Genomic DNA, 24,260 nt, shown 5'->3' with positions numbered 1-24,260 from the left:
GTCTGATAAGGACTCGTGAAGAAAAATGGAAGAATTAGCTAAAAGAACTTTATATATGAAAAGAGAGAGAATTGAAAACTGTTTCATATCCAGCATCAATCAGTAAAGAGAGGTTAGTCCTTTGATCTTAACTTCTGATTTAATTGATGACAGTGGGTTTCTTGCTTTCCTCAAAAAAGAACATGAACACAGTCTAATTCTTTGTGGGCTCAATCTTTTCTCTGTATATATCTATCTCCATGCAGTCACATAAATTACATGTCCACATATCACCAGAATATAACACAAATGACAATATCATTGACACCCCAGAATTGCTAAGATTATAACCAGTAGAATTTCATTCTGTTGTTAGCAGACGTGCGTTGGCTGTTTTATTCCCTCTTAAAGTCTTTCAATCAAAGGAACTACAAGCACTCTGCTTACAGTCAGTGATGGTATCCTTGATGAAAACGGTAGTTTTATTTGGTTCTCCAAGCACTGCACCCATAGGCATCTGAAGATGTAATTCAAACTTCTCTGGGCCTTCCAAGGTGGGCTGTCCCACGTCATTGAGGATGGTCACTCGGAATGTCTGCATGCGCACTCCTGGAGCAAAGTCCAGATTTCGGTTGACGCCAACATAATCTGTTCCAGCTGGAGAAAAAGGAACAGGCACTAGTGAGACTGTAGGATTTGTCGTAAGTTTTCGTTCAGAGAAAAATGAGTGCTCTCATTAACTCTGTGGCATTCTCCTTTGTACTCAACACTCTCAGAATCATACATGGTGGGTTTGATCCCCAGAAGGGGGCACTTCCATATTCTACCAAATGCCTTATAGTACCTTGTGCCATGCCCACGTGCCACCCTCACCAGGGCTCTACACGTCTAGACCAGGCACACCACCTTCCAACTACTTCCACCAAGATCCTTCCAATGATATTGAAGGATCTCTGAAGGCAGCTTCGATTTGAAATGAAAGGATTTGGCTTTCTTATTTTTAACCTTGAAGATAAATATAATACATTTTACTTTGATTAGGTTTCACTTATTCACTTTTGCCAGACACCTATTTTAACCTCACAACATTCTGCTCAATTTTATGAAGCCATGAAGTTCTGCCATTCTTCAGGTTGTTGTTAATCATTTTTGCAAGCTAGCCCACCTCACCATATAGCTTCTTTGTGACTTATTTGAAAAGTCATCAAATGTAACGATAGTAACGTATGATAATCAATGGAATTAAATAGAAACAACCCTGAGTGATATAAATATAAAAAGAAATCAAGGAACAGGAAATTTATATTGTCTCAAGGTGCTTCTCCATAAAATATTTATTAATTTCAAAGGAAAAAAAGTGAATATAGTGAGGAATCCTGGCAGATACTACCTTACCCAAGTGATCAAAGTTAATAACCACAAGTGATGGGATAAATGGAAACTGTGTGCCATTTGATAGAATGCAATGGGAGGATAGTATCATCTTTGTGATATTCCTGCTAAAGATGCATTATCTGAATCTAATTATGGAAAACCAACACGCAAACCCAAATTTGGAAGACATTCTACCATAGTATAATAACTGGGTGGCAATCTTCAAAAGCATCAAGGTGTTAAGAGGACCGATGAAGAAAACAAAAGCAGACATGACAGCTGAATATAATGCCTGCTTTAGAACTGGATTCTTTTGCTGTGAAGAATAATTTGAGGACAACTGGTGAAATTTTAATGAGGTCTGAGTAGATTACGGAAGTGTATCGAGTTAATTTCTCAGTTTATGCTTGTTTTGTGGTAACGCAAGAGAGTATCTTTGAAGGAATTACATTGTAAGTTTTCTGAGACATGGTTCCAAACTTACTCTCAATGGTTAAGAAAAAAAAGAAAAAGCATCTCAGTCTACTTACTGCTGTTTGGTAAATTTGAGATTACTCCAAAAAATTTTTTTAAAGGCACCAAATAATGACATTAAGAAAACAAAACAAGGCCAGGCCCGGTGAGTCATGCCTGCAATGCCAGTACTTTGGGGGCTGAGGTGAGCAGATCACTTGAGGCCAGGAGTTCGAGACCTGCCTAGCTAATATGGTGAAACCCATATTTATTTTGTAACCAGCAGAAGTCATTACATATACAAACCATCTATGTGCTCAAGCCAGAGAAACTTTCAATCAGAGCCCATCAACAAGGACTAAGCATGCTTATACTTAACAGACTAGCCCCACATAAACGTGTATCATGATAATGACATATTCTTTAAATGGCCCTCTCACCTTCTGCTGACTCCTTCTCTGACTTTCTGGAGTGCACAGTGATGGATGATGGTTGGGAAAGATCAGTGCCTCTTCTCCAAACACAAATCTCCACATAGCCAGCACTTTCACTGACATGATATTCAGCATCCCCAAAGTGCAGGGCAGGTTCTAGAGAGGCAAAAAATACAAAGAATGGGATATGCGAATTAGCCTGACCTGATCACTATGCCTTATATATATCAACACAACACTATGCACCCCATAAATATGTACAATTACTACATGTTCATTAAAAAGAAAAAAAAGAATGACCCTATCACCGTTATCTGAGTGCAGGCCACCTGTGTGCTGTATGCCTGAGGTGAGCAAATTGCAAGTGTGTTACATTACCATGGTTACAGAACTATTAGAAATGTTAGGGAAGCACAGAGTGAAGAATAATTAATTTCTTGAGGAACTACATATGGCTTCCCAGAGAAGGCAACTCTTCATCAAAGCCTTAACAAAATGAATTGGCATTTGCCAAATTGACACATTCCAGCTCAGAGAAAATCACCAGCAAGGATGGAGGCTCATAAACGCATGCTGTGTTCAGTATTTTGGGAGCTGTTTGGTATAACTGGAACAGAAGGCACAGAGTGCTTTATAGTGTCAATATGGTACCAGATGATTCAGCAAAAAATGAACTCAAATCAGATTGGGAGAGGTCTTGTATGTCATGGTAAAACTTTTAGCAGTTTTACTATTACTACTACTTTCTCAGCAGTTAAGCAGTCTACTAAAATATATCCTGAAGCAAATAATATTTACTAAATCTGATTTCTAGCCTCCAAAATTTGAATTTAAACTCAGATATGCTTCTGCTGCATTGCAGTATGTTTGCAAAGGTGTCATCTCCATAACTAATTTTCCATTTGACAAGCTCAAGGGGTCATTCCTCCATGGTGAATCTGCTCCTTAATACTTATAACTTTTGCCTCCAGATGTCACAATCAACAAAAGCATTCATCTCAAAACCTTTTCCATTATAGTTCATATAGTAGGTACTAGTACAGCTAAGCCTTGTGTATACTTTAAATTATCAGCTAAGTTCATAAGCTATTTTTTGGAACAGAGCGAACTGGGTATGGATAGGTGTATTTGCTTGGCCAAAGCAACATTCACATTGTCAGCCTCTTCCTCCTTTTAGAAGATGTACAATTCCCTACCAGTGGAGATTCAGCCAGTTGGCAAGGCATGGTGTCCAAATAATGTAGTAATAGAAAGTGTCATCTCTGGCAAAGGAACACTGGGCTAGAGCAAAGGAATGGGGGAATCCAGAGCTGTTGAAATAGAGAATGAGGGAAAGGGTCTATTATTCTTGGGCAGCGGGACTGGAATTCAGGGATACATTCTGGCCTCCAGGGAAGGTATCAAGTCTGGGAGTGGAAACCAAAGTCTTGTTGATGCTAGTGCAGGACGTGGAAAAAGAATTCTAGGCGAAAAACCAGATATCCATACATGAAATGTAGGATGGAAGACTTTGGCTCTGGACTATGGGCTTAGAAGCACCTCATCTGAAGAGTGGAATATGACTTGGGGAGCTACTGAAAAACCAGTGGCTGGTCTTCACATTTTCTGCGTCATGCTGGCATCCAGCATGAGCTGAAGAATAAATTTTACCTGGAGCAGAGTTAACTGAATTTTTAAAATCTTTCCAACTGGTTGTAGTGGTCTTATTAAATCTGGCAGTGGCTAGCATAAAAAGGAACAAAATAATGGCGTTTGTAGCAACCTGGATGAAATTGGAGACCATTATTCTAAGTGAAGTAACTCAGGAATGGAAAATTAAACATTGTTATGTTCCCACTCATAAGTGAGAGCTAAGCTAGGAGGACTTTGAGGATACAATGGACTTTGGGGGCTCAAGAAAAAGAGTGGGAGGTGGGTGAGGAATAAAAGGCTACACTTCGGGCACAGGGAACACTGTTCAGATGATGGGTGCACCAAAATCTCAAAATCACCACTCAAGAACTTATTCATGTAACCAAACACCACTGGTCCCCAAAACCCTATTGAAAAAATATAAGAAATGACAAATGCATTAGGTTAGACCTTAACCTCGTGTGCTTTCTACATAAAAAATAAAAAAGCTGCTTTGAACTTTGCAATTGCCATTTAAACTATAATATGCTGTCAGCATAATGTATCTAACAGTAAAATAATTCTAGGTCTACTTACTTCACCCAAGGTTACCTTCAAATATAAAAGTTGTGAAATTTCATTAAAAAATCTGACAATAGCTAGGAGAATATAATGCATTCTCTTCAAGATTCAACACAAAATCTAAAATTAATTTAACATAACTAACAAATATGGATTGTATGGGATTAAAGCTCTTGTTGACTCAATGCAGAAGAAATTAAAGTATCATGGAGGCTGAAAAGACCATACACAGCCAACATCTCTGCCTGAGAACTACATTTTTGTCAGTGCTGTCATTTCTATTGCAAGCAAGGGTGATCACTGGTCACTATGCTCTGGAATGCTCTTTTTTCCTTTCTGTTTCTAAAGTCTTTTTTTTTATGTTGGGTAATGGCCTCTGAAATATTTTCTTTCATTAACTTTAAACTAAAAAATAAGATCAAAAATTAAAATATGATATATCTAAAGCCTGTAGTAATTGTGTTATAATATGACTAGCTCTAGAAAGCATAGTGATACTATTTCTTTTTTTCTTTTAGTGATACTATTTCTTTGGAAAAGTTTCCTGGGTTTTTACAGCACAGAAATATATATCTTTCACCTTTTAAAAGCATTTATGTGTTGAAGTTTTCCTTGGTCCATAACCACATTTTCAAAAAGTTGAATGTGCTGATTTCACCAAAATGACACTTTGTTTATGCACAATTTTTCCTTACAATGTTTTCTTAAATCTGTCGTCATTATGTTAGATGCCCATTTAATGACAAAGATACTAAACTAGCTGGTAATATTTCTAGGCAAATTTTATGCAACTTTTCCAAATACTACTGCCTCAGGACAAAATATATAGCCCTCTGTGAAACTGGACACTTCTTTTTTGTGGCAAGTTACTAGAGTTTTCAAATCACATACTAAAAATTGAAAGTCTTTACTAGTTCAGCAGAGACGGTATAAAGTGCTTGTATATAGAACAGACACATTTTTCATATTAACAAGTGTTCTCAGTTTTATCTTGCCCTTGATACAGGGCCAGTGGAAGTTGGGTTCTAAAGCCAGGTGAATAAACATGAAGTTGCCATGCATTCATTCAGCAAACATTTGTTAGGCAAATACCATGGCCTCTGCTCTCATGTAGCCAATATTTTTAAAATGACTCCCTTGGCAGTGTGGGTCAGGGAGTCGTCCCTGGCCAGGGATAATCTTAGTCTCTGGCTGCTCCTATACTCTTTCTTGTGTCTTACTCCATGATAGTTGTCCTTATAAAACGATTTCTTCAGGTGTTCCATTTGGCAGAGGAATATTTGATCTCTGCTTAAGAGAGCAAACATTTCCTTGAGTCCAGCAAAATGGAATAAAATTCCCCAGCTCTATCTGGAAAAAAAGAAAAACTTGCCCTTGAGCAACTTGGGTACATCCTCAGGTTGCTAGATATTGTGCCATCACTTGGCCTAAATGAAAACATGCTTTCGTTACAAGATGATATATTTGACTCTCCTAAAAAGGAAGCATTATTGGTATCTAACGTGTGCCTAGACTGGTAAATTATATGTAAAATCCTAACCCTGGAAAATGAATGTATGCTTTTCCCAATATTTTCTTAAACAGTCAATTCTTAAGGACATATGTTTTATTTCTGACTGAAATGAAAACTAAACTACTGCTGGAGATACACCACGCACAGGGATTTGACAAGTGGCTAATGCTTAGAAACTCGAATGAACAGAATTATTGTTTCCTGTCATTATTCTAAAAAGATGATAATTATGTGGGAAGTGCACTAATACTCCTTGTGGTTTCCTCAAGGTGAAAATAAAATGAGATCATTCAAAGCGATCATTAGAATCATGACTGGCAAAATCTGCATTTCTCTAGGGTAGGGACTAAAGCAGAAGTAGCTCCCATAAGAGTCATACACTGACAGCTGCCCAGTGAGCGCACCATGGGGGAACTTGAAGATGGGACAAAGTCACACCTCAGAATTTTACAAACCAATACCTGCTCTGAAATACCACTAATTCTGACAGAAGCCCCTGTCAGAATTAAATATCGTTAACTCTGGAGATTGAGCTGTTTTAGGCACTCAGTAGAGTCAAACTTGGGCTTAATGGAATGTGACGAAGCATGACTTCAGTAGTCAGGCTAGGTCAGCATGGTTATATCTGTAGCATGGCCAACTGTTTTGTGCTGTATTTAAGGGAAAATGACTTTAGCTGAAGTTAGTGCTGCGTGAGACCTAGAAAACAGCAAGAAGCCAAAAGAAGGAGAAATGAGTGGCCTGTTGCTAGCCATCTTAAGACAAAAGGTATTCTGACCTTGGATGTTGAGTCTTTAGGACCCTCGGTAGTTATTTGCCCAGGATGGAGATGGCTGTATTGGCTTGATGGGATTTCTAGGATCCCATTATCATCAGTTTCCTGCTTATGAAGTGGCTGCCCAGTAGAGTATCCTTTAAGGAGAGAATGTGTTAACCAGGGGACTCTGATTTTCAGTTTTCTTTGACTTTGGTTTTCACTGCAATTTATAATTTGTCATTTTGGCACATACATTGTGTCTCTTGTGGGTCTACATCCTGCCTCTGTGCCCACAGACAAAATTGAGCTTCTAGACCTCTGACTCTGGCAGTCAGGTCATGGACTGGAGTAAGCTGCCAAGCAACTGCTTCTACATGACTGGAAGACACCTAGGTGGTTTTAGAAAAGAGTGTTGTATCACAGTGCTTTGTAAAGAGATTGTGAAAGGTACATCATCCTATGGATATCTAACCTTAAAACAATTTTGATACACTTTCTCAGATTTCTGGGATAAAAATCAGTGGCAATCAGCTGTTATTGTTTGCCTCATTTCCTTTCTCCCTGTTGTCTCTGACTGTGATGACCTCACATGTGAAATGGCAAATGCAGTCTGTACTCTAGACATAGTTGATTCATTTAATACATTCTGTAGCCTCAGTAGACTGACGTATTTCTGAGATGAGGAGTTCTAGATAAAAGAACAACTCGAAGTAAATATATTGATTTGGAAATAATTTATGTATTGTCTATATAAGAAAAAAAAAACCTTTTTATATGAGGAATGCAAGTCCCTTTAAATTATCCAGCCTAGAAAGGCATTTGAAATGTAGCACCTGTCACACCTACTCCCCCTTGAGCTAAATAATACATTTCTTGAAGTCACTTGCTGTGGGGACTCTAGACTAACTGATGTCAAGCAGCCATAAAATGTCATATAATTCAACAGTTTATAGCCAACCACCAACCAATGTTATTTCTGTAAACTAATGAGAATTCCTGACAAACAACTTTTTGTAATTGCCATCTGATACAGTTTGGACATTTGTTCCTTGCAAATCTCTTGTTGAAATGTGATCCCCAGTGTTGGAGGTGAGGCCAGGTGGAAAGTGTTTGGATCAGGGGGTTGGATCTCTCATGAACATCTTGGTGCCATCCTCAAAGTAATGAGTGAGTTCTTGCTCTATGAGTACCCGCATGATCTAATTGTTAAAGAGCCTGGCACCTCCTCACCTCTCTCTGTTGCATCTCTCTTGTCATGTGATCTGCACACGCCAGCTTCCCTTCCCCTTCTGCCACGAGTGGACCTTCCTGAGGTCTTCACCAGAAGCAGATGCTGGCACCATATTCCCTGTACAGCCCACAGAACGGTGGCCCAAATCAACCTCTTTTCTTTATAATTTACCTAGCTTCAGGACTCCTTTATAGGAACACAAATGGACTAAGACAGTCCATCTCCTGATGTGTTCCTTTTTCTCTAAACACTTGAGCCTCTTCTTCACTTTCTGGAGCACTCTTCAAGGCAATCTGGATGTTGTCCCAGGCTGCAGTCATCAAGCTTTGGCTTAGATAAACTCTACTAATTTTGCCTCAGCTTATTCTTTTTAGGTGGACATATTCAGGATACTAAGAAAATACTTTAAAGTTATATTTTTAAAATTAATTGTTAATATCTTAAATGATAAAAACAATGGCAGATCTCAAATATCAGGGGTGCTGAGAACTCAAGAGCACAACCAAAATCATTTAGGAAGCTCCTGAAAGGTAACTAGAAGCCACAACTTGGAAACTTGCCTCCTTTTTAAATTAAATAATATTTTAGTGTGACTTCATAAACAAATCACACAGATGATCATGTATGTGGATTCTAGCATTACATTTTAAGCTTAGCAATATGCTTGATCCTCAATAAATGTTACAGAATCTAAATGCAAGTTCACACAATCCAGTAATTATAAATAATGACTTGCTCAGATAAGTATGTAGCAGTTCAGATTGTTTACACTGAACTATGAATTTTCCATCATTAATTCTGTGCTTAATTTTTTTCTCCATTAAAAAGCCTTCATTCATTCAAGGATAATCTTATTAAAGATCAAGTTGGGTAGGATAGAAGGCAGGGATAGAGTTTGAAGCTCTGTGCTAAGCAGGTGGCAGGTCACTATAAATGTCTCTTGAATGAATTATCTACTTGTTAAGAATCTACTCAAACCATTTCAAATAACATTGCAACTTAACAATTGGTTTGTATACTGGATTTTGTGTAATTTTCTTCCTTTCTTTGCTTTTTTTTTTTTTTTTTTTTTTGGAGACAGAGATTCCCTCTTGTTGCCCAAGCTGGAGTACAATGGCATGATTTCAGCTCACCACAACCTCTGCCTCCCAGGTTCAAGCGTTCAAGAGATTCTCCTGCCTCAGCCTCCTGAGTAGCTGAGATTACAGTCATGTGCCACCATGCTCAGCTAATTTTTTATTTTTAGTAGATATGGGGTTTCTCCATGTTGGTCAGGCTGGTCTCGAACTCCTGACATCAGGTGATCCACCTGCCTTTGCCTCCCAAAGTGCTGGGATTACAGGCATGAGTCACCACTCCCACCCCTTTCTTTACTTTTTTTCCCTTCTTTTTTATATTTGATATTGGGAATTTTCTCAAGTTCTCTTCTGAACATTAGAGGATTTAAAGCTACCAAGGTGGCCCGGCACGGTGGCTCACACCTGTAATCCCAGCACTTTGGGAGGCTGAGGCGGGTGGATCACAAGGTCAGAAGTGATCTGTCCATGTGGAATGGCAAACGCATCGGTGGGTGGCAGGTGCCTGTAATCTCAGCTACTCAGGAGGCTGAGGCAAGAGAATCAGTGAGCCAATATAGTGCTGTTGCACTCCAGCCTGGGTGACAGAGCCAGACTCTGTCTCAAAAAACAAGCAAGCAAGCAAGCAAACAAACAAACAAACAAAAACTACCAAAGTTTTAAGTAAAAATTAAGTAGGAATATGGCAGGGCTCAAGGATATACTTCTTCAAGAAATAGATATTAAGACTTCTACTTGTTTTTACATATTCTTATATATAACTACTCTTAGAGTTAAGTACCATGTAGCTCATCTTACCAATTTTATTGTTTCATTTTTGGAATTTAATTAGTGTTATTCTATTGTTTCAGTGGACACCATGATTCACAGATGTAACTTTATTATTTGAAATATAAAAAACAAAGTCAAAGAGAGAGAAAAATGTAGCCAAAGTGGTTTGCCAGAATATGCATTGGGTTAATTGAGAAAGTGGTGATCACGAAGAAAGCCATTTACAGTCTTTATTCTCTTCCTTCCTCTGACTTTCATGTGCAGACAATAAAGACACTATCATTTTAATTTTCTACCACTTAACTCCAAATACTGAGAGGCAAACAATTTACTACTTTATAAGTGAGCAAAAAGTCTCCTTTTATTATCTTACAATCTTTATTTACTTACTACTTCATAAACAAAGTGGTAATTTAATGCCATTTCTATTTTTCTGAAAAGTCAAGCATACCCATGTGTTTTCTTGGGCAGATTACTTATATTAGCTCATGGTTCTTTTTTCCATTGTGGCCCTTTCATTTCTACACAGACATTTGCTCAGCCTATGAAATGACTAGCAAAATGTGCCAGCTCCTTTTATTTCAGAATTTTGTTCACTTATTAAGTAGCATGTTGTGAAATTTTGAAGAAAGAGATGCAAACATCTCTTTCTTCAAAACTTTTACTGATGAACAACTGGATTCTTTGTTCAGTTATACACACAGTCAGCAGGTCTCCACATAAAATGAGACAATGCTACAGACCCACAGTATTAAATCAGGATCAAGGTGCATTACAAAATCCTACTGTTCACATGCGTGAAGGTCTGGTATCTCCTCCAGACTACCTAATTTTGGCTATGTGCTTATGAAAACATGTTCTTCAAGGAGTTTGCTTGCCAAATGGTACCTGTGAAGTTACTATATTATTAGCAACTTTTTTTTTTTTTTTTTTTGCATGCATTTGAAGACAGCTGAAACAATTTTAAACTAACAATGGGGTCAAACTTTACTGACTGGTGGTTTTCTGGGGGTTTTGAACATGAAGGTACATTTTTATTATCAGAAGCACTAGATGGCCACCTGTATCACTGCAGTTAGTAACTTTATTTATTTATTTATTTTGAGATGGAGCCTCACTCTGTCACCAGGGCTGGAGTGCAGTGGTGCAATCTCAGCCCACTGTAACCTGCGCCTCCTGGGTTCAAGCGATTTTCCTGCCTCAGCCTCCCCAGTAGCTGGGACTACAGGCACCTGCCACTATGCTTAGCTAACTTTTTATATTTTTAATAATGACAGGGTTTCACCATGTTGGCCAGGCTGGTCTTGAACTCCTGATCTTGTGATTTGCCTCCCTCACCCTCCCAAAGTGCTGAGATTACAGGAATGAGCCACTGTGCCCAGCCCGTTAGTAACTTTAAAAGGAAGAAAATATTTATCTGTGGAAGGTTTGGCTATTTCTTAGGGGTAAATGCATCCCAGAACCATATCACTGAAGGATCATAGGAGAGTACAAAAGAGTTAGGAACACAGGGGCAGAAATCTGGGCTTTAACTGGCTGGGCAAACTTGAAAAGCCACTTAGTACATTTACCTCAACAATGAGAAGGCTGAACCACATGATCTTTATTTCTAAGATTTTATGCTTTTATGAACCTAGAAGGATTTTAATCTATTTCTTGTCCCTAGGCAAGACTTACTTACATACAAACAACTTAGGTAATATTATATTGCATATTCTCTTCTTAAAAGTATTCCAAAAAAAAATCTCTCTCTGCAGTATATTTTGGTATCTAGAACTTTACCAGAAATATTTTCTTAGGTTTGAACCTGAGATGCAATGGCTGAAAGTTATTATTAATATCCTTTATTTGGTTTCGAGAAAAACTCCGGAATAGTGTTTCTCCCTTGATTATATAATGGTTGGATCCTTCACTGCTGTATCCTCTATGCCTAGCAGAGTTCCTGATACATAATGAGGCTCAACAAATGCTTTTGGAACTAATAAATTAATAAACAAGTAGTTCTTAACAAATATAAAGCGTGAGGCGAATTCTCAATCCTATTGAATAAAAGAATTGGCCCATGGCATTCCTGCAGAGTCTTGAACCACATTCTTGATATCGCCTCATTTATGACTTTGCTCAAGCTGTTTCCTCCACCTGAAATGCTATTGTCCTTCCTTTCTCTATCCTCAAGTTTACCCATCCAGACACAGTACAATTGATACATTTTTCTTGAGCTCCTCCAGCTAGAAGAAATATCTGGCTTTTCTTGACTTCCTTGGTCCTTCATCTGAGCCTGTCTTGCCTTAATCACTTTTTACCTTGCTCTGTAGTTGATTCACCGTGTTACTAGAATAGGAATTGAAGATTTAGGAAAAGGACATACAGTCAGAAGCGGGGAACTCAGTGATTAAGAGTTAGGTTGAGCATCCTTGACTTATACTCAGCTGTGCAATACTCTTGTAGGATTATGAGTGTAGCAGAGAAAGCTGTATTTGCTTAATGATAAGAACAGATCATCTTTCCATTTCATTTCCACACCAGTCACTAAATTTTCTAATTATAAATTGGTAACTTATACAGATGTTGTCCCCAGAAACAATACTAACGTTATTAATTTCCTTTTGTTGCCATAATAAGTTACCACAAATTTAGTGGCTTAAAACAACACAAATTTATTCTATTATATTATAGTTCTTCGAGTCAGAAGTCTAACTAAAATAAAGGGTGTTACCAGGGCTGTGTTCTAAATGGAGGCTTCAGGAAGAAATCCATCTCCTTGATTTTCTAGCTTCTAGAGGCTACCTGCATTCCTCAGCTAGTGGCTCTTTCCTCCAGCTTCAAAGTGCCTCACTCCAACCTCTGGTTTCAGTCATTGGATTCCCTTTTTCTCTGTGATCCTCTTGCCTCTCTCTTATAAGGACCCTGCTGATTACTCTGGGCCCACTTGGGTAACTCAGGATAATCACTTCATCTCAACAGCCTTAACCACAAAGTCCCTTTTGCCATGTAAGGTGACACATTCACAATGTTGGTGGTTAGAATGTGAATATCTTTGAGGTCCATTATTCAGCCTACAATATTGACCAAAGGACTTGAATATCTGCTCTTTTGGCAGCCATTCATTTGTTATTATACATACAAGCACTAATATTTTGGATAAGGAACTCTCTCTTCATTCTTTTGTGTGGTGGTCCCCAAAGTCACCACAGATCTGAGCATACCAACAGAGTAATATAATCTCACCCGTTAAATTGCTTGCTTAGATCTAATATCTGTTGCGTGCTTCATGCCTTGTTTCTAGTCATTGTAGTTTTCAGATAAGCTCTGGTTTTTGAGCTTATTCTAATAACTATATTAGGTAAAGAGCATGCAGAAAACATACTTCTTCTTGAGGAAGAAGAGATAGAATAATTGAAGTTCAGACAATCTCATTCTTCATTTTTAGTTAAAATTTTCAGGCTAGTTTTAAAAGAAATTTCCTTCTAATTATCTGGGTAAAATTATATAATGCACTTGCTTATAAAAATGTTAGAGCATCGCATGAGTCAAACAGGGGTAGGCCTTGGAAAAATGAAAGACAAAATGGATAGCTTAAAATGCATAAATGCATGACCATTCAAGTTTTTCCTTCACCAGTTAACTCTCTTTTTTATCTGGCTTATTTAGAGCAAAACTTTGACACGTATTTTTCTAAGTTCATGACAAAATTTTAATGGAAAAGCTCAGCCTACAGGATGCATCATTTTTGTGTAAGGGTGGTGTTTATTAACTAATGCCTTCTTCTTAGAATGACTTAAGAATCATAGAATTATGGAGTGAAAGGATTCCTAGAGGCAACCCAATCAATTCCCTTATTTCATGATTGGGAAACAGAGCCCCAGATAGCTCGACCTAGTCAAGGTTACCCAGAGACAGTGTGTCTCAGGCCTAGAATCCAAAATCTCCAGCCCCCAGCTCAAGCTTTTCTGGCTCAGTTGTTCCACTTTTGATTCTCTTCCTTTTTTTCTCCCATTTCTTTTGCTTTGTACTTTGACCTATTACTAGCTTTGCTAGAGAAACATAATGGAGACTGTTCTGACGCCAATCTTTCTGGCTATAAGAAAAGATGTGATGGTGAAGGGAAAAGAAATTTGAAACTACTATGTTTACAAATTTCAACTTTTCATGTTAATTCTTCATCATGATGGAACTGTAAGCATTGATTATAAAAAGGAGAATATACTGTATAACACAATTATGCATTTCCATAAAAAGTTGAAAATTCATTCAAATTATTTTAAGAAAAACAGTCTTTGTTTTAATTCCAATGAAGAAATTTTTGAAAAGTACACAATGAACACAGCATGGATCTCAGGGCCTATTCTTATTCTTAGCTCTTGATACTTGTAAAGATGTATTTTGGAACTGAACTTAGTCCTTGAAAATTCTTTTTTCTTTTTAATGGAGCAAAACTAGACTAATGAACATTTCAGAGATGTGGTCCAAAGGGTCCAGTATTCCCAAATAAAGTCATTTAGGAGACTAAACAACAAACAAACTGTAGGAGATCGGTCAGGGTGGTGGGAGAAGCTATAGGGAAAGAAGCAGGCCTTTTGAAAGGTCAGAAGGCTCTGCAAAGCTTCTGGTGAGAATAAAGCTGAAGGCAGCTGATTCTCTTACTCTGAGGCTGAGAGCGAACAGTAGATAACAAGGGAGTGTAAAGAAATCTATCTAGATAAGTTATTTACCTAATGTCAGTCAGAGACCGACCTTTGATCATTGACATGCAAGATTCCTCCCTGCAAATGTTAATTACCCACAATTGTGTTGGCTTCAGGCCTTTGACATTATACCAGTACTGAATAAATACAAGCGGCTCTGGCTCATTGTGACTGCTCTCTCCAGCAGTCCCCTCGCTGCTCTTACGTAAAATACCTGTGTCTGAATACTCCTTTCATCTGCCACTCAGCCAGAGTCTGCAGGATAGACTCAGCAACAAACAAACAAACAAACAAAAGACTATCTTTAATCTCATTCATATTTTCCTTTGTTCCATGGTTGTTATGAAGACATAATTTCAAACAGAATATGATAGTATACGATAAATTTACCATACCTAACTGGAGAGTGTATAAACTGTTCAAACTTTACAAATCTGTGTTTATCTTTTGGCAAAGCTCTCAGTTTAATGGAAGCTTTGTGTGCATCCATAAAGCAGTCATATTAATTTTGGGTCTAGATTAACAGCCCAGTGTAACCCTTCTTATGTCTGAGCTCAGCAACTCACAGCCACTCAAATCCTGATAGGAGCATGGTTGAGAGATGAAGCAGTCAAACTAATATGATAAATAGTAATAACACAGTCTGATCCTGGCCTTGTCTTTATTACCATTTTCTATTAAAAGTGCTCCTTATAGAAAGGGCAGGTGAGACCTAGGAAAATCATACTGCGCTTGATATTTTATGTTGTGTCTGGGAGGGGAGGGCTGGTGTTGAGGAATGAGGCGCCCCTCTCTTCTCTGGCCAAATTTCAGCTGGGTTTCTTAGGGACTGGAAACAAATGCCCTGCTAGGTAACCATAAAGGGGTACAGATGCTGACACGCGGGGCTCCATCTTGTCTTTGTACCACTTGACAACTCACACCCTTGCTGTGAGGGATGATCCTTTTGCTGCTAAGATGAGGGTCCTCTTGGGGTAGTCCTGGTTGGTTGATTAGATACTTGACTTAGGTCTTCTTCCTAATTTCCTTCTAAGTCTTAGGTCACCTCCTTGGGCTGTGCTTTTCTTGTGTCATACCCAAATATTTAATCTTCTCACATGGCTATTTTGTTGTTAGTGTTGGCGATGTCTATGCATTTGAAGAGCTACTCACAGTTTTTGGAGAAAAAGGAGCATAAAATATTCTTTTAAAGACAAGTTAAGCTACATTTGCCTTTCCACTGTTGGGGGCACATGTGAGAAGAAGGCAGCTATTGCCAAAGGTTGGGAAGCAAGAAATAGACTTACCATCATAACGATCAGCCAGGATAGTCACCTTAGTGGTGGGGAATCTGGCTCCCAGCTGTCCTCCCACTGGCAGCCTCAGTGAAACACTGAAGGATTCCTCCTCTTCGTAAAGGGAGTCATCGATGATCAGGACTCTGCAGGTCTTCTGTGTCTCGTTCTTGCCAAAGTGGAGGATGCTGGTGTGGTCTTCTGGACGTGAGATGTAATCAGAGAATGATAACACTGTGGAAGAAACTGTGCCTGTGGCAGAACCTACAGAAATACGAGAAGGAACAGGGAGGTTGAGAAGAAATAGAATTCCAAACCAGAAGCATGTTTGTTTTCTTTAACCTATTTTTAGATAATAGCTGTCTGAATGATACAATGTACTTATGCTCACAAATGTTAATATTGTAATCAGAAGGCTTCTGGAATAGACTCTGGTATTGTGACATGATCTAGATTAGTGATTTTTTAAAATAGAGTATATTGAATAAAGTTTGTTTATACTAGGGGTTAAAAAACAGGATCACAGGATGCTGGGGCTAGCTTAGCTCAATTATTTCATATATAGATGGGAAAACTGAGGTGCAGTGAAATTAGGACTAGAGAATCCACAGCATGAAAACGGTATAGATTTTTTTCCTGCTGCTGCTCTGCCTATAGTGACAAAGCTGTGCACAGCATCTTTGTGATCTGATCATCATACAACCCAGCTAGAATTCCTTGTATGACACCATAATACAGCCAGAAAATGATATCTTATTTTGCAAGGAGTGCAGGATTGATTAGAGTATTTCAGTTTACATTCAGTGTGTTTGTTTTAAATGTTATTTTGATAATTTACTTGCATTAATATTCACCAATGTGAATGCACAGTTTGAAGAGTTTTGACAAATGCTTATAATCATGTGACCACTGCCACAATCATAACATAAAACTTTTTTATCCATTCCCAAAAGTTGACTGTGTCTCTTGCAATCCATCTTCTTCCCTGTCTCCCAGGCCTTGGAAATCACAGATCTGCTTCATGTCATTATAGATTTATTTGCCTTTATGAGAAATTTTATACAAATGAAGCATATGTTTTGAATCTTTCATTTAGCACAATGCTTTTGAGATTCATCCATGTACAGTGATTTGTTTTCCCTTTTATTGCTGGCTATTGTTTCCCATTGTGTGGCTATACCACAGTTTGTTAATCCATTTACCAGTTGCTAATTTGGGTTATTTCTAGTTCTTAGCAATTGTAAATAATGCTGCCATGACTATTCAAGTACGAGTCTTTGCGTGGGTATGTATATGTTGGTGCAAAAGCAATTGCGGTTTTCCCATTACTTTTAATGGCAATAACCACAATTACTTTTGCACCAATCTAATGATTTTTTTTCTAGAATAAATACGTAGGAGTAGGATTTCTAGGATTTGATGCAGTTTTTGCAGTTTTAAAACAGCAGGCCAGGCCCAGTGGCTCACACCTGTAATCCCAGCACTTTGGGAGGCCAAGGTGGGTGAATCACAAGATCAGGAGTTTAAGACCAGCCTGACCAATATGGTGAAACACTGTCTCTACTAAAACTATGAAAATTAGCTGGGTGTGGTGGTGCGCACCTGTAGTCCCAGCTACTCGGGAGGCTGAGGCAGGAGAATTGCTTGAACCCAGGGGCAGAGGTTGCAGTAAACCAATATCATGCCACTGCACTCCAGCCTGGGTGACAGAGCAAGACTCCATCTTAAAAAAAAAAAAAAAAAGAGAAAAGAAAAAATCTAGAAACACATAGGTTTAGGGCTAAAAGACTGAAAAGTATTCATTGTAATTTAAATGATTTAGGCAGATCAGATTTAGGCAGAACAAACACTATAAAATAATATTATACCAGATAGGAAGTTTTTGAAAAGTATAAATATTTCCCACCATAGCGCATTTTAATAAGAAGCAATGGGGAGATGACAGTGAGATTCTGGACTGGATGCTCCAGTCTTGTAAGAGTGTTTCTTGCTTATAGCTATGGTACATGCACAAATGCATAATGACACCACTGTCACCTACACATCAGTACAAGTTGGTGTCCATCACTACATGTTGCCTGTACAGATCTAGGTTGTTAAAAAGTGATAGTGGTCTCCAACTGACCTCAGATGCTTTGCTCAGAAGGGCACTGACTCTAAAGTGTTTCAGAATGGTTTTTTTTTGAAAGAGCAAAAATTTTAGAATTATTCAGAAGTAACAAATCGACTGTTTTGCTATTCTGGAAACATAAAAATTGTTAGAGCTGGAGAGTTGATGAAAATAAAATGTGTTTGCTAGGGCAGAGGGCAGAAACTGATCAAAATGGAGAGGCACAACGGGGGCTATCACTTGGTGGGGAAGCTAGCTGAGTTTTCATGGAGGTCTATGCTTTGAAACCTTATTATTTCATGAGATTCCTTCTCTGGGGAAACATATGCTTGAAAGAGTTTCCGTGCTCAAGTCAACCAGGATAGGCTGGTTCTCGAGATGTGAGACATAGTTCTATCACTGAATGCCTAAGACGGGCACTCTCCAGTTAAATAGGGAAAGAGGTGAGGGGCTAGAATATAGAAAGGCTCTCAGGATGAGATGAAACACTGTCAGAGAGACCTTCTGTGTTCCAGGGCACATAGACATAGGGAAAATGGCCTTAAGCTCTTACAACAATCTCATTAAATAGCAAACAACTTTTGGAATGCCTTTTAAAGAGCCAGATGTTTAAACAGAACTATACCTTGGAGAACACAATTCTCAATTTTGCCTAGCCATCAAGGGTGCAGTATGTTGGTATGACAGTGATATAATGAAGAACCTTGTCAGAAACTGCATGTTAACTCCTCAGGATAAATGCCAAAAGCAGATACTATACACCCTAGACTCACATAGTAAGTATCTAATACTGTCTTCACTAAATATAACTATCTGTATTAAACCTCTTTCTCAATATATATCACCTAATGAATATTCAAATAATGATTTATTTATAGTTCATGAAACAAAAGCAGTTGAGATTTTTCTTTTCTGTTTAATTTGTTTTTTTTTGTATTTGGCCAATCCACTGGTTGACATAGATATGACCTTTAAGAAGGTTGATTTCTGGGTTAAATGAAAGACTGAAATATAATACTTCTTGAAAATCATTTGGCTATTGAACTTTTTTAAAGCAGAAATCAAGACAATATGTTTTAGCAAGATTTTTAAACAAAAGCTGATGAAAAAAGTTGTCTATGTAAATTGTACTTAATGAAAAAATTCGGTTGATCTAAATGGAATATTCCTTTTAGGATTCTAGAAAATTTGCTTTGGGAAACTCTTTGATTAGTTATACTCAATAGCTAAGAACGTGAATACTGACATTCACTTACATAAAAAACAAACAAATAGTATTTTATCTGCAGCAAGTTAAGAATTCTCAGAACTTAGAGAGAAAATTCTGTTCTGAAAACATCAAATATATTCTGAGACAAAAGATATGGTCCCTGGCGATGGTCTGTACATATCCCATATTTAACAGTGGAGAGGCTTCAAGGAGTATAAGTGTATGATTTCCAGGTTGGTATCAAAGACACTTTAGTAATTGGGCCTCAAAGCTTGTTTGAGTGGCTTGACCAGTGGTAGTGCATAGCATCTTTCTGAGAAACATTAAAGAAGATTCATTGTTTGCAGGGATAGATTATGAGGCACGATGTATTATAGTTTTAATGGGTGTGGGTTTAGTTCTCTAAAATTAAGGTTAAAACCAAAGATTCATTTCATATTAACCTAGGAGTTCCCCCCTTAGCATGGTGATGTGCCAAACAGTGTTTTCCAAGCCGCTCTCCAAACAAGGCACACAAAGCTGATTTGCAACCTTTGCTGACTTTTGTTGTATTAATATTTCCACCATAGCCAACTTCAACTAACAATGTGAAGTCACTGAGCACAGAGTAGGGGAGAGGTGCACAGAATCAGCTTTTAGGAGCAGTTACTAGCTGGATCCAGCATACCACTTTATCTGTGATGATGATGGCATCGATTTCCCCTGTCCAGGCCTCCCTTATCTCACTGGCAGCCTGAGAATTTGTCAGATTATTTTTTAAATTGATGATTTATTTACCAAAGAGTATTTACAGCTCAGTCTCTGTGACTATATGTTACATTTGCATTACAAAAATCATAAATGTTAAAATCAGGGAGAAAGTCCTATTAAGGAACTACACTCAAAGGTAATTAAACCATTGTATTATGTTGTTTGGTTATGAGGTAGCCAGGACATTTTTATCAATAAGAAAACTGAGGCAGAGAATGCCCCGTGTTATCTAAGGAGTCAAAGACCCATCTCCTGAGAATAAGCCTAAAGCACTTTTCACTTTCTCTCATTGTCTTTAGTTATTTGATTATAAATTCTTTTAAACACATGATTTTCCTTTAATATATACATTTTAATAGGGCAGCAAGACAAGCAATCAACCCCTTTAAAGAGCAGCAGCTAAAACCTGATTGGAGCAGGAGGCTTTTGGAGCCCCAGGCACAAGTCACTTCATGCCCCAGCAGGGCTGATGACTGAAGGGAGGTGGGGGAACCAGAGGAGAGAAGACGAGGGTAGGAAAGGCTGGGCTGGAGCAGCATGAGAGCTTCTATCTAGAGGGGATTTTGGGACTTTTGTTTCCAGCAGACTGGCCAGTCAGGTACTCTGGGATACCCTCACATTAAAAAATAACTAGAAAAAATAATGATTCTGTCTTTTCTGTTTTTATAGGTTATAGGGAATATTGTCAAATGTCAAATAACCCCCCTCCAACAAACAAAACAAAATTGAAATTAAAAAAACTTAAAACAAGCCATAAAAACCCTCCCTCAACCTGAAATCCATAGAAGCGATTCCCATTCAGTAGGTGGTATCCCCACAAGAGCAGGTGCACTATCACCATTGCAGGTGGAGATAGGCCTTGGGCATAGGGCACCTCACAGAGCTGACCAAGAAACTGTGGTTACACCTGAGGATACAGGGCAGCAGGAGTGTGTCTGCATCAGTAGTACCCTGTGAATCCTAGAATAAGCAAAGGAAACCATTTTGGAGGAAAACATTTTCAAGTGGAGCCCTCAGATCTTTCACAGATTCAGATCAAATACATATAAGATTTTAGATGTGTAGAAAAGACATCTGTACAAAGACAACTTTTAGATGAAAAGCAAACTTCTTAACAACAATGGAAGCCAGAATACCGTTGAATAATAACTTTAAAATGCTGGGAGAGTATTACTGTCAATCTAGAATTTCAAGACAGGAGTTGAAATAAAGACATATTCTGATAAACAGAAAACAATGAGAGTTTACCCCCAGAAAACCTGCAGTAAGGGGATTTTTCAACCATGTGATTTGTACTTCAGGAACAGAAAATGATAATCCCCCCAAACTGTCTGAGATGGAAAGTATAACTTCTATAACCTATGAACACATCTACAGCTAAATAAGCTAACACAGAGAATCTGTTTTAAAAGGAAAGAAAGAAGAAAATCTTTCACCTGGTTATGCTTGGAATCCTCTCAAAATTATCTGCTTTCTACCTCCTTCTTAGGAGGTGACCCAGAGAAGAAGTCCAATCAATAAGTGGGGCTGGGTCCATGGCTTGTGGTTTCTAGGCAGTTCTTTTTAACTGGATAGAGTAGATCGTTAAAAACCTCAACATATTTGACTTGTTTCTGACCAAAAACCACAGGATGATTCAATACTGTTCCTATTCATTTGATTTTAGGTTCTGTGGTTTGTTCTTCATTGGCTGTTCCTTTCAGTAAGAGCAGTTTTCTAACAAAAGAGTGACTAATGAGAAGAAAAAGATAGATGAGATTTTTCTTAAGTATGAAATAGGGCCAAGAAATGTCTAATTTGCAAGTCTTTACTTAAAGAACCCTTGAGCTTAAAGCATTTCATTATAGAGCAATAGTTTTTAGTTGGGCTGATTTTACCTGCTAGGGGAGACTTGGCAATGTCTGGTGACATTTTTGGGGGTCACAGCTGGGGGGGGCATTCTACTTGCATCGAGTATATAGAGGCCAGGGATGCTGCTTAACATGCTCTTCTTTAAGATTTCCTCTTGAAAGTACCAGATATAGCCAGCTCCATATAATGTTAGCAACTCTTGTGTTTAAGCTAGTTTTACTCCATTACAAAGGACAGTTTTACTCCATTACACAGGACAGTCCCCACAGTAAATAGTTATTCATAACATTAATGGTGTCAAGGTTGAAAAGAGAAACAAGAATAAATTCTCCTCTGCCCTGGAAGACAGAGGATTTGGCAGTAAACAGATTATTTATTTATTTATTCCAAGCTAGCTGAGATTTTATTTTGGACCAAAAAAAAAAAAAAGCAATTGAATTGTTTTTCAGCTGGAGGCATGGGCAAGGGAGGTCCCCAGGCAGTAAACTCCTGGCGGGTGGGCTGAGGGCTAGGTCTGAGCGTCGGGTGGGCCTCCTGTTTCCTGTGCTCCCCTGCACAGCGGCCACCCTCCCGGGCTCTGGGGCAGCCTCAGGAGGGGCAGGCTGGGAGGGGCTGTTGCAGCTGTTCACTTGGGCAGGACCTCAGAGGACTCGGACACCAGCCTCCCATCGCGGGTCTCAATCTTCTTCACAACCACAGCCTTGGTGGAGCTGGTGCGGCTGAGGATGCTGGAGCCCCCGTCAGAGCCAAAGCTGGAGCCCAGGCCGTAGCTGAGGCCGGGGCTTGTGAGGCCCCCACAGGCAGAGCTCAGACCACCTGCACAGCCGCTGGTGGTCTTCGTGTGAATACTCATGTTCTGCATCCCAGACTCCAGCCGGCTCTCCTCGCCCTCCAGTAGCTTGCGGTAGGTGGCGATCTCAATGTCCAGGGCCAGTTTGACGTTCATCAGCTCCTGGTGGTCACGCAGCTGCCATGCCATGTCCTGCTTGGCCTTCTGCAGGGCTTCCTCCAGCTGCTGCTGCTTGGCACGAGCACCCTTGAGTGCCTGCTCCCCGCGATGCTCAGCATCTGCAATGGCAGCCTCCAGGGAAGCCCTCTGGCCTTTGAGGCCCTCACTCTCGGCCTGGAGCCGGCTGATGTTCTGGTTCATCTCGGAGATCTCAGTCTTCGTAGTCGCAGGTCATCCCCGTGCTTCCCAGCCAGCATCCGCAGCTCCTCATACTTGATCTGGTATATGCTCTCCGCCTCAGCCCGGCTGCAGTTGGCGATCTCCTCGTACTGCGCCTTGACCTCAGCGATGATGCTATCCATGTCCAGGGAGCAGCTGTTGTCCATGGACAGCACCACAGACGTGTCCGAGATCTGGGACTGCAGCTCCCGCATCTCCTCTTCATACAGCTGCCTGAGGAAGTTGATCTCGTCAGTCAGTCCTTCCAGGCGAGACTCCAGCTCTACCTTGTTCATGTAAGCTTCATCCACATCCTTCTTGATGAGGACAAATTCATTCTCCATCTCTGTACGCTTATTGATCTCTTCCTCATACTTGTTCTGGAAGTCCTCCACCAGCCCCTGCATGTTGCCAAGCTCTGCCTCCAGCTTCAGCTTCTCCTGGCCCAGAGTCTCCAGCTGCCGCCTCAGGTTGTTGATGTAGCTCTCCAACATGTTGTCCATGTTGCTCCTACCCGTCTTCTGCTGCTGCAGGAGGCTCCACTTGGTCTCCAGCATCTTGTTCTGCTGCTCCAGGAACCGCACCTTGTCGATGAAGGAAGCAAACTTGTTGTTGAGGGTCTTGATCTGCTCCTTCTTCTGGGTACGCATGGCCTGGATGTTGGGGTCCACGTCCAGCTTAATGGGGTTCAGCAGGCTCTGGTTGATGGTGACGGCGGTGATGCCTCCCATGCCTATGCCGCTGGCCCCCGCATAGCCTGCACCCAGGCCACCGCGGAAGCCAGTGCTGCTGACTCCGGAGAAGCTCGAGGAGCTCGAGCGGGCACTGGGCCCACTCGTGAAGGAGCGTCTGCTGAAGGCCCCGGGGCCAGAGGTGGACACCCTGGAGGACTTCTGGGTCACCCTGATGGACATGGTGGAGGCAGGACTGGAGGCAGGCGGGCTGAACCAGGGAGAGATTCCAGAAGGAGTGGAGAAGCTGCTGCTTCAACAGATAATTTATTTTAAGACATTTAAAACCAACTGCAAGGACAAACTTTTGCAGTGTGTCTTCAAGATCTTCATGTTTGTTGTGTTTGACTGTATGTCCAGAGATAGATAGCCCTATTGTCTGTTCTTTAACTAAGATTTCCTCTTGAAAGCACCAGATACGACCAGTTCCATATAATGTTAGCAACTCTTGCATTTAAGCTAGTTTTACTCCATTTGGGAAGTAAAATGTGAAGGGGAGAAAAAACAAGCTAGGTGAGGTACTCCTTGGAGTCTTTCTCCTTAGCTAGCTGATCACTGAAAGGATGTGCCTGGGGCTCTAGTTTGGGTCTTGTAATAATGGTAAGCACGTGGGAGCTAGGTGGTGTGGTTAAGGCTGGACAGACCAGCTATTGTAGGAAGTGTACTCGTGCTTTGCTCTGGGCTTCGAGCTGGGCTTCTT

At 39.8% G+C, this 24,260-nt stretch overlaps 1 protein-coding gene and 1 pseudogene across 3 annotated transcripts in view; both read right to left on the bottom strand.

Moving 5' to 3' along the window:
• Positions 1-200: 200 nt before the first annotated feature.
• FREM3 (FRAS1 related extracellular matrix 3) overlaps positions 201-24,260 on the bottom strand; it is a 99,731-nt gene continuing 75,671 nt past the window's right edge. The window contains exons 6-8 of one of the 2 annotated variants that reach the window (XM_032246492.1): positions 15,781-16,004; positions 2,247-2,396; positions 201-636 (exon numbers count right to left, since the gene is read on the bottom strand). In XM_032246492.1, coding sequence (XP_032102383.1) covers positions 562-636; positions 2,247-2,396; positions 15,781-16,004 — 449 coding nt within the window. In that variant the 3' untranslated portion in view covers positions 201-561. Of the gene's footprint in view, positions 637-2,246; positions 2,397-15,752; positions 16,005-24,260 lie in introns of both variants that reach the window. The other variant, XM_032246491.1, reaches the window with a different exon arrangement.
• Positions 22,072-23,803, bottom strand: LOC116529003 (annotated as a pseudogene). Its single transcript, XR_004259328.1, has one exon. The product of XR_004259328.1 is annotated as a keratin, type II cytoskeletal 8 pseudogene (transcript).

This window comes from Sapajus apella, unplaced genomic scaffold (genome assembly GCF_009761245.1).
Source record: "Sapajus apella isolate SASKATOON/1434 unplaced genomic scaffold, GSC_monkey_1.0 scaffold61, whole genome shotgun sequence".
In the NCBI taxonomy this organism is placed as follows: domain Eukaryota; kingdom Metazoa; phylum Chordata; class Mammalia; order Primates; family Cebidae; genus Sapajus; species Sapajus apella.
The sequence above is the reverse complement of the archived record's forward strand: the minus strand, read 5'-3'. Positions and strand labels throughout refer to the sequence as shown.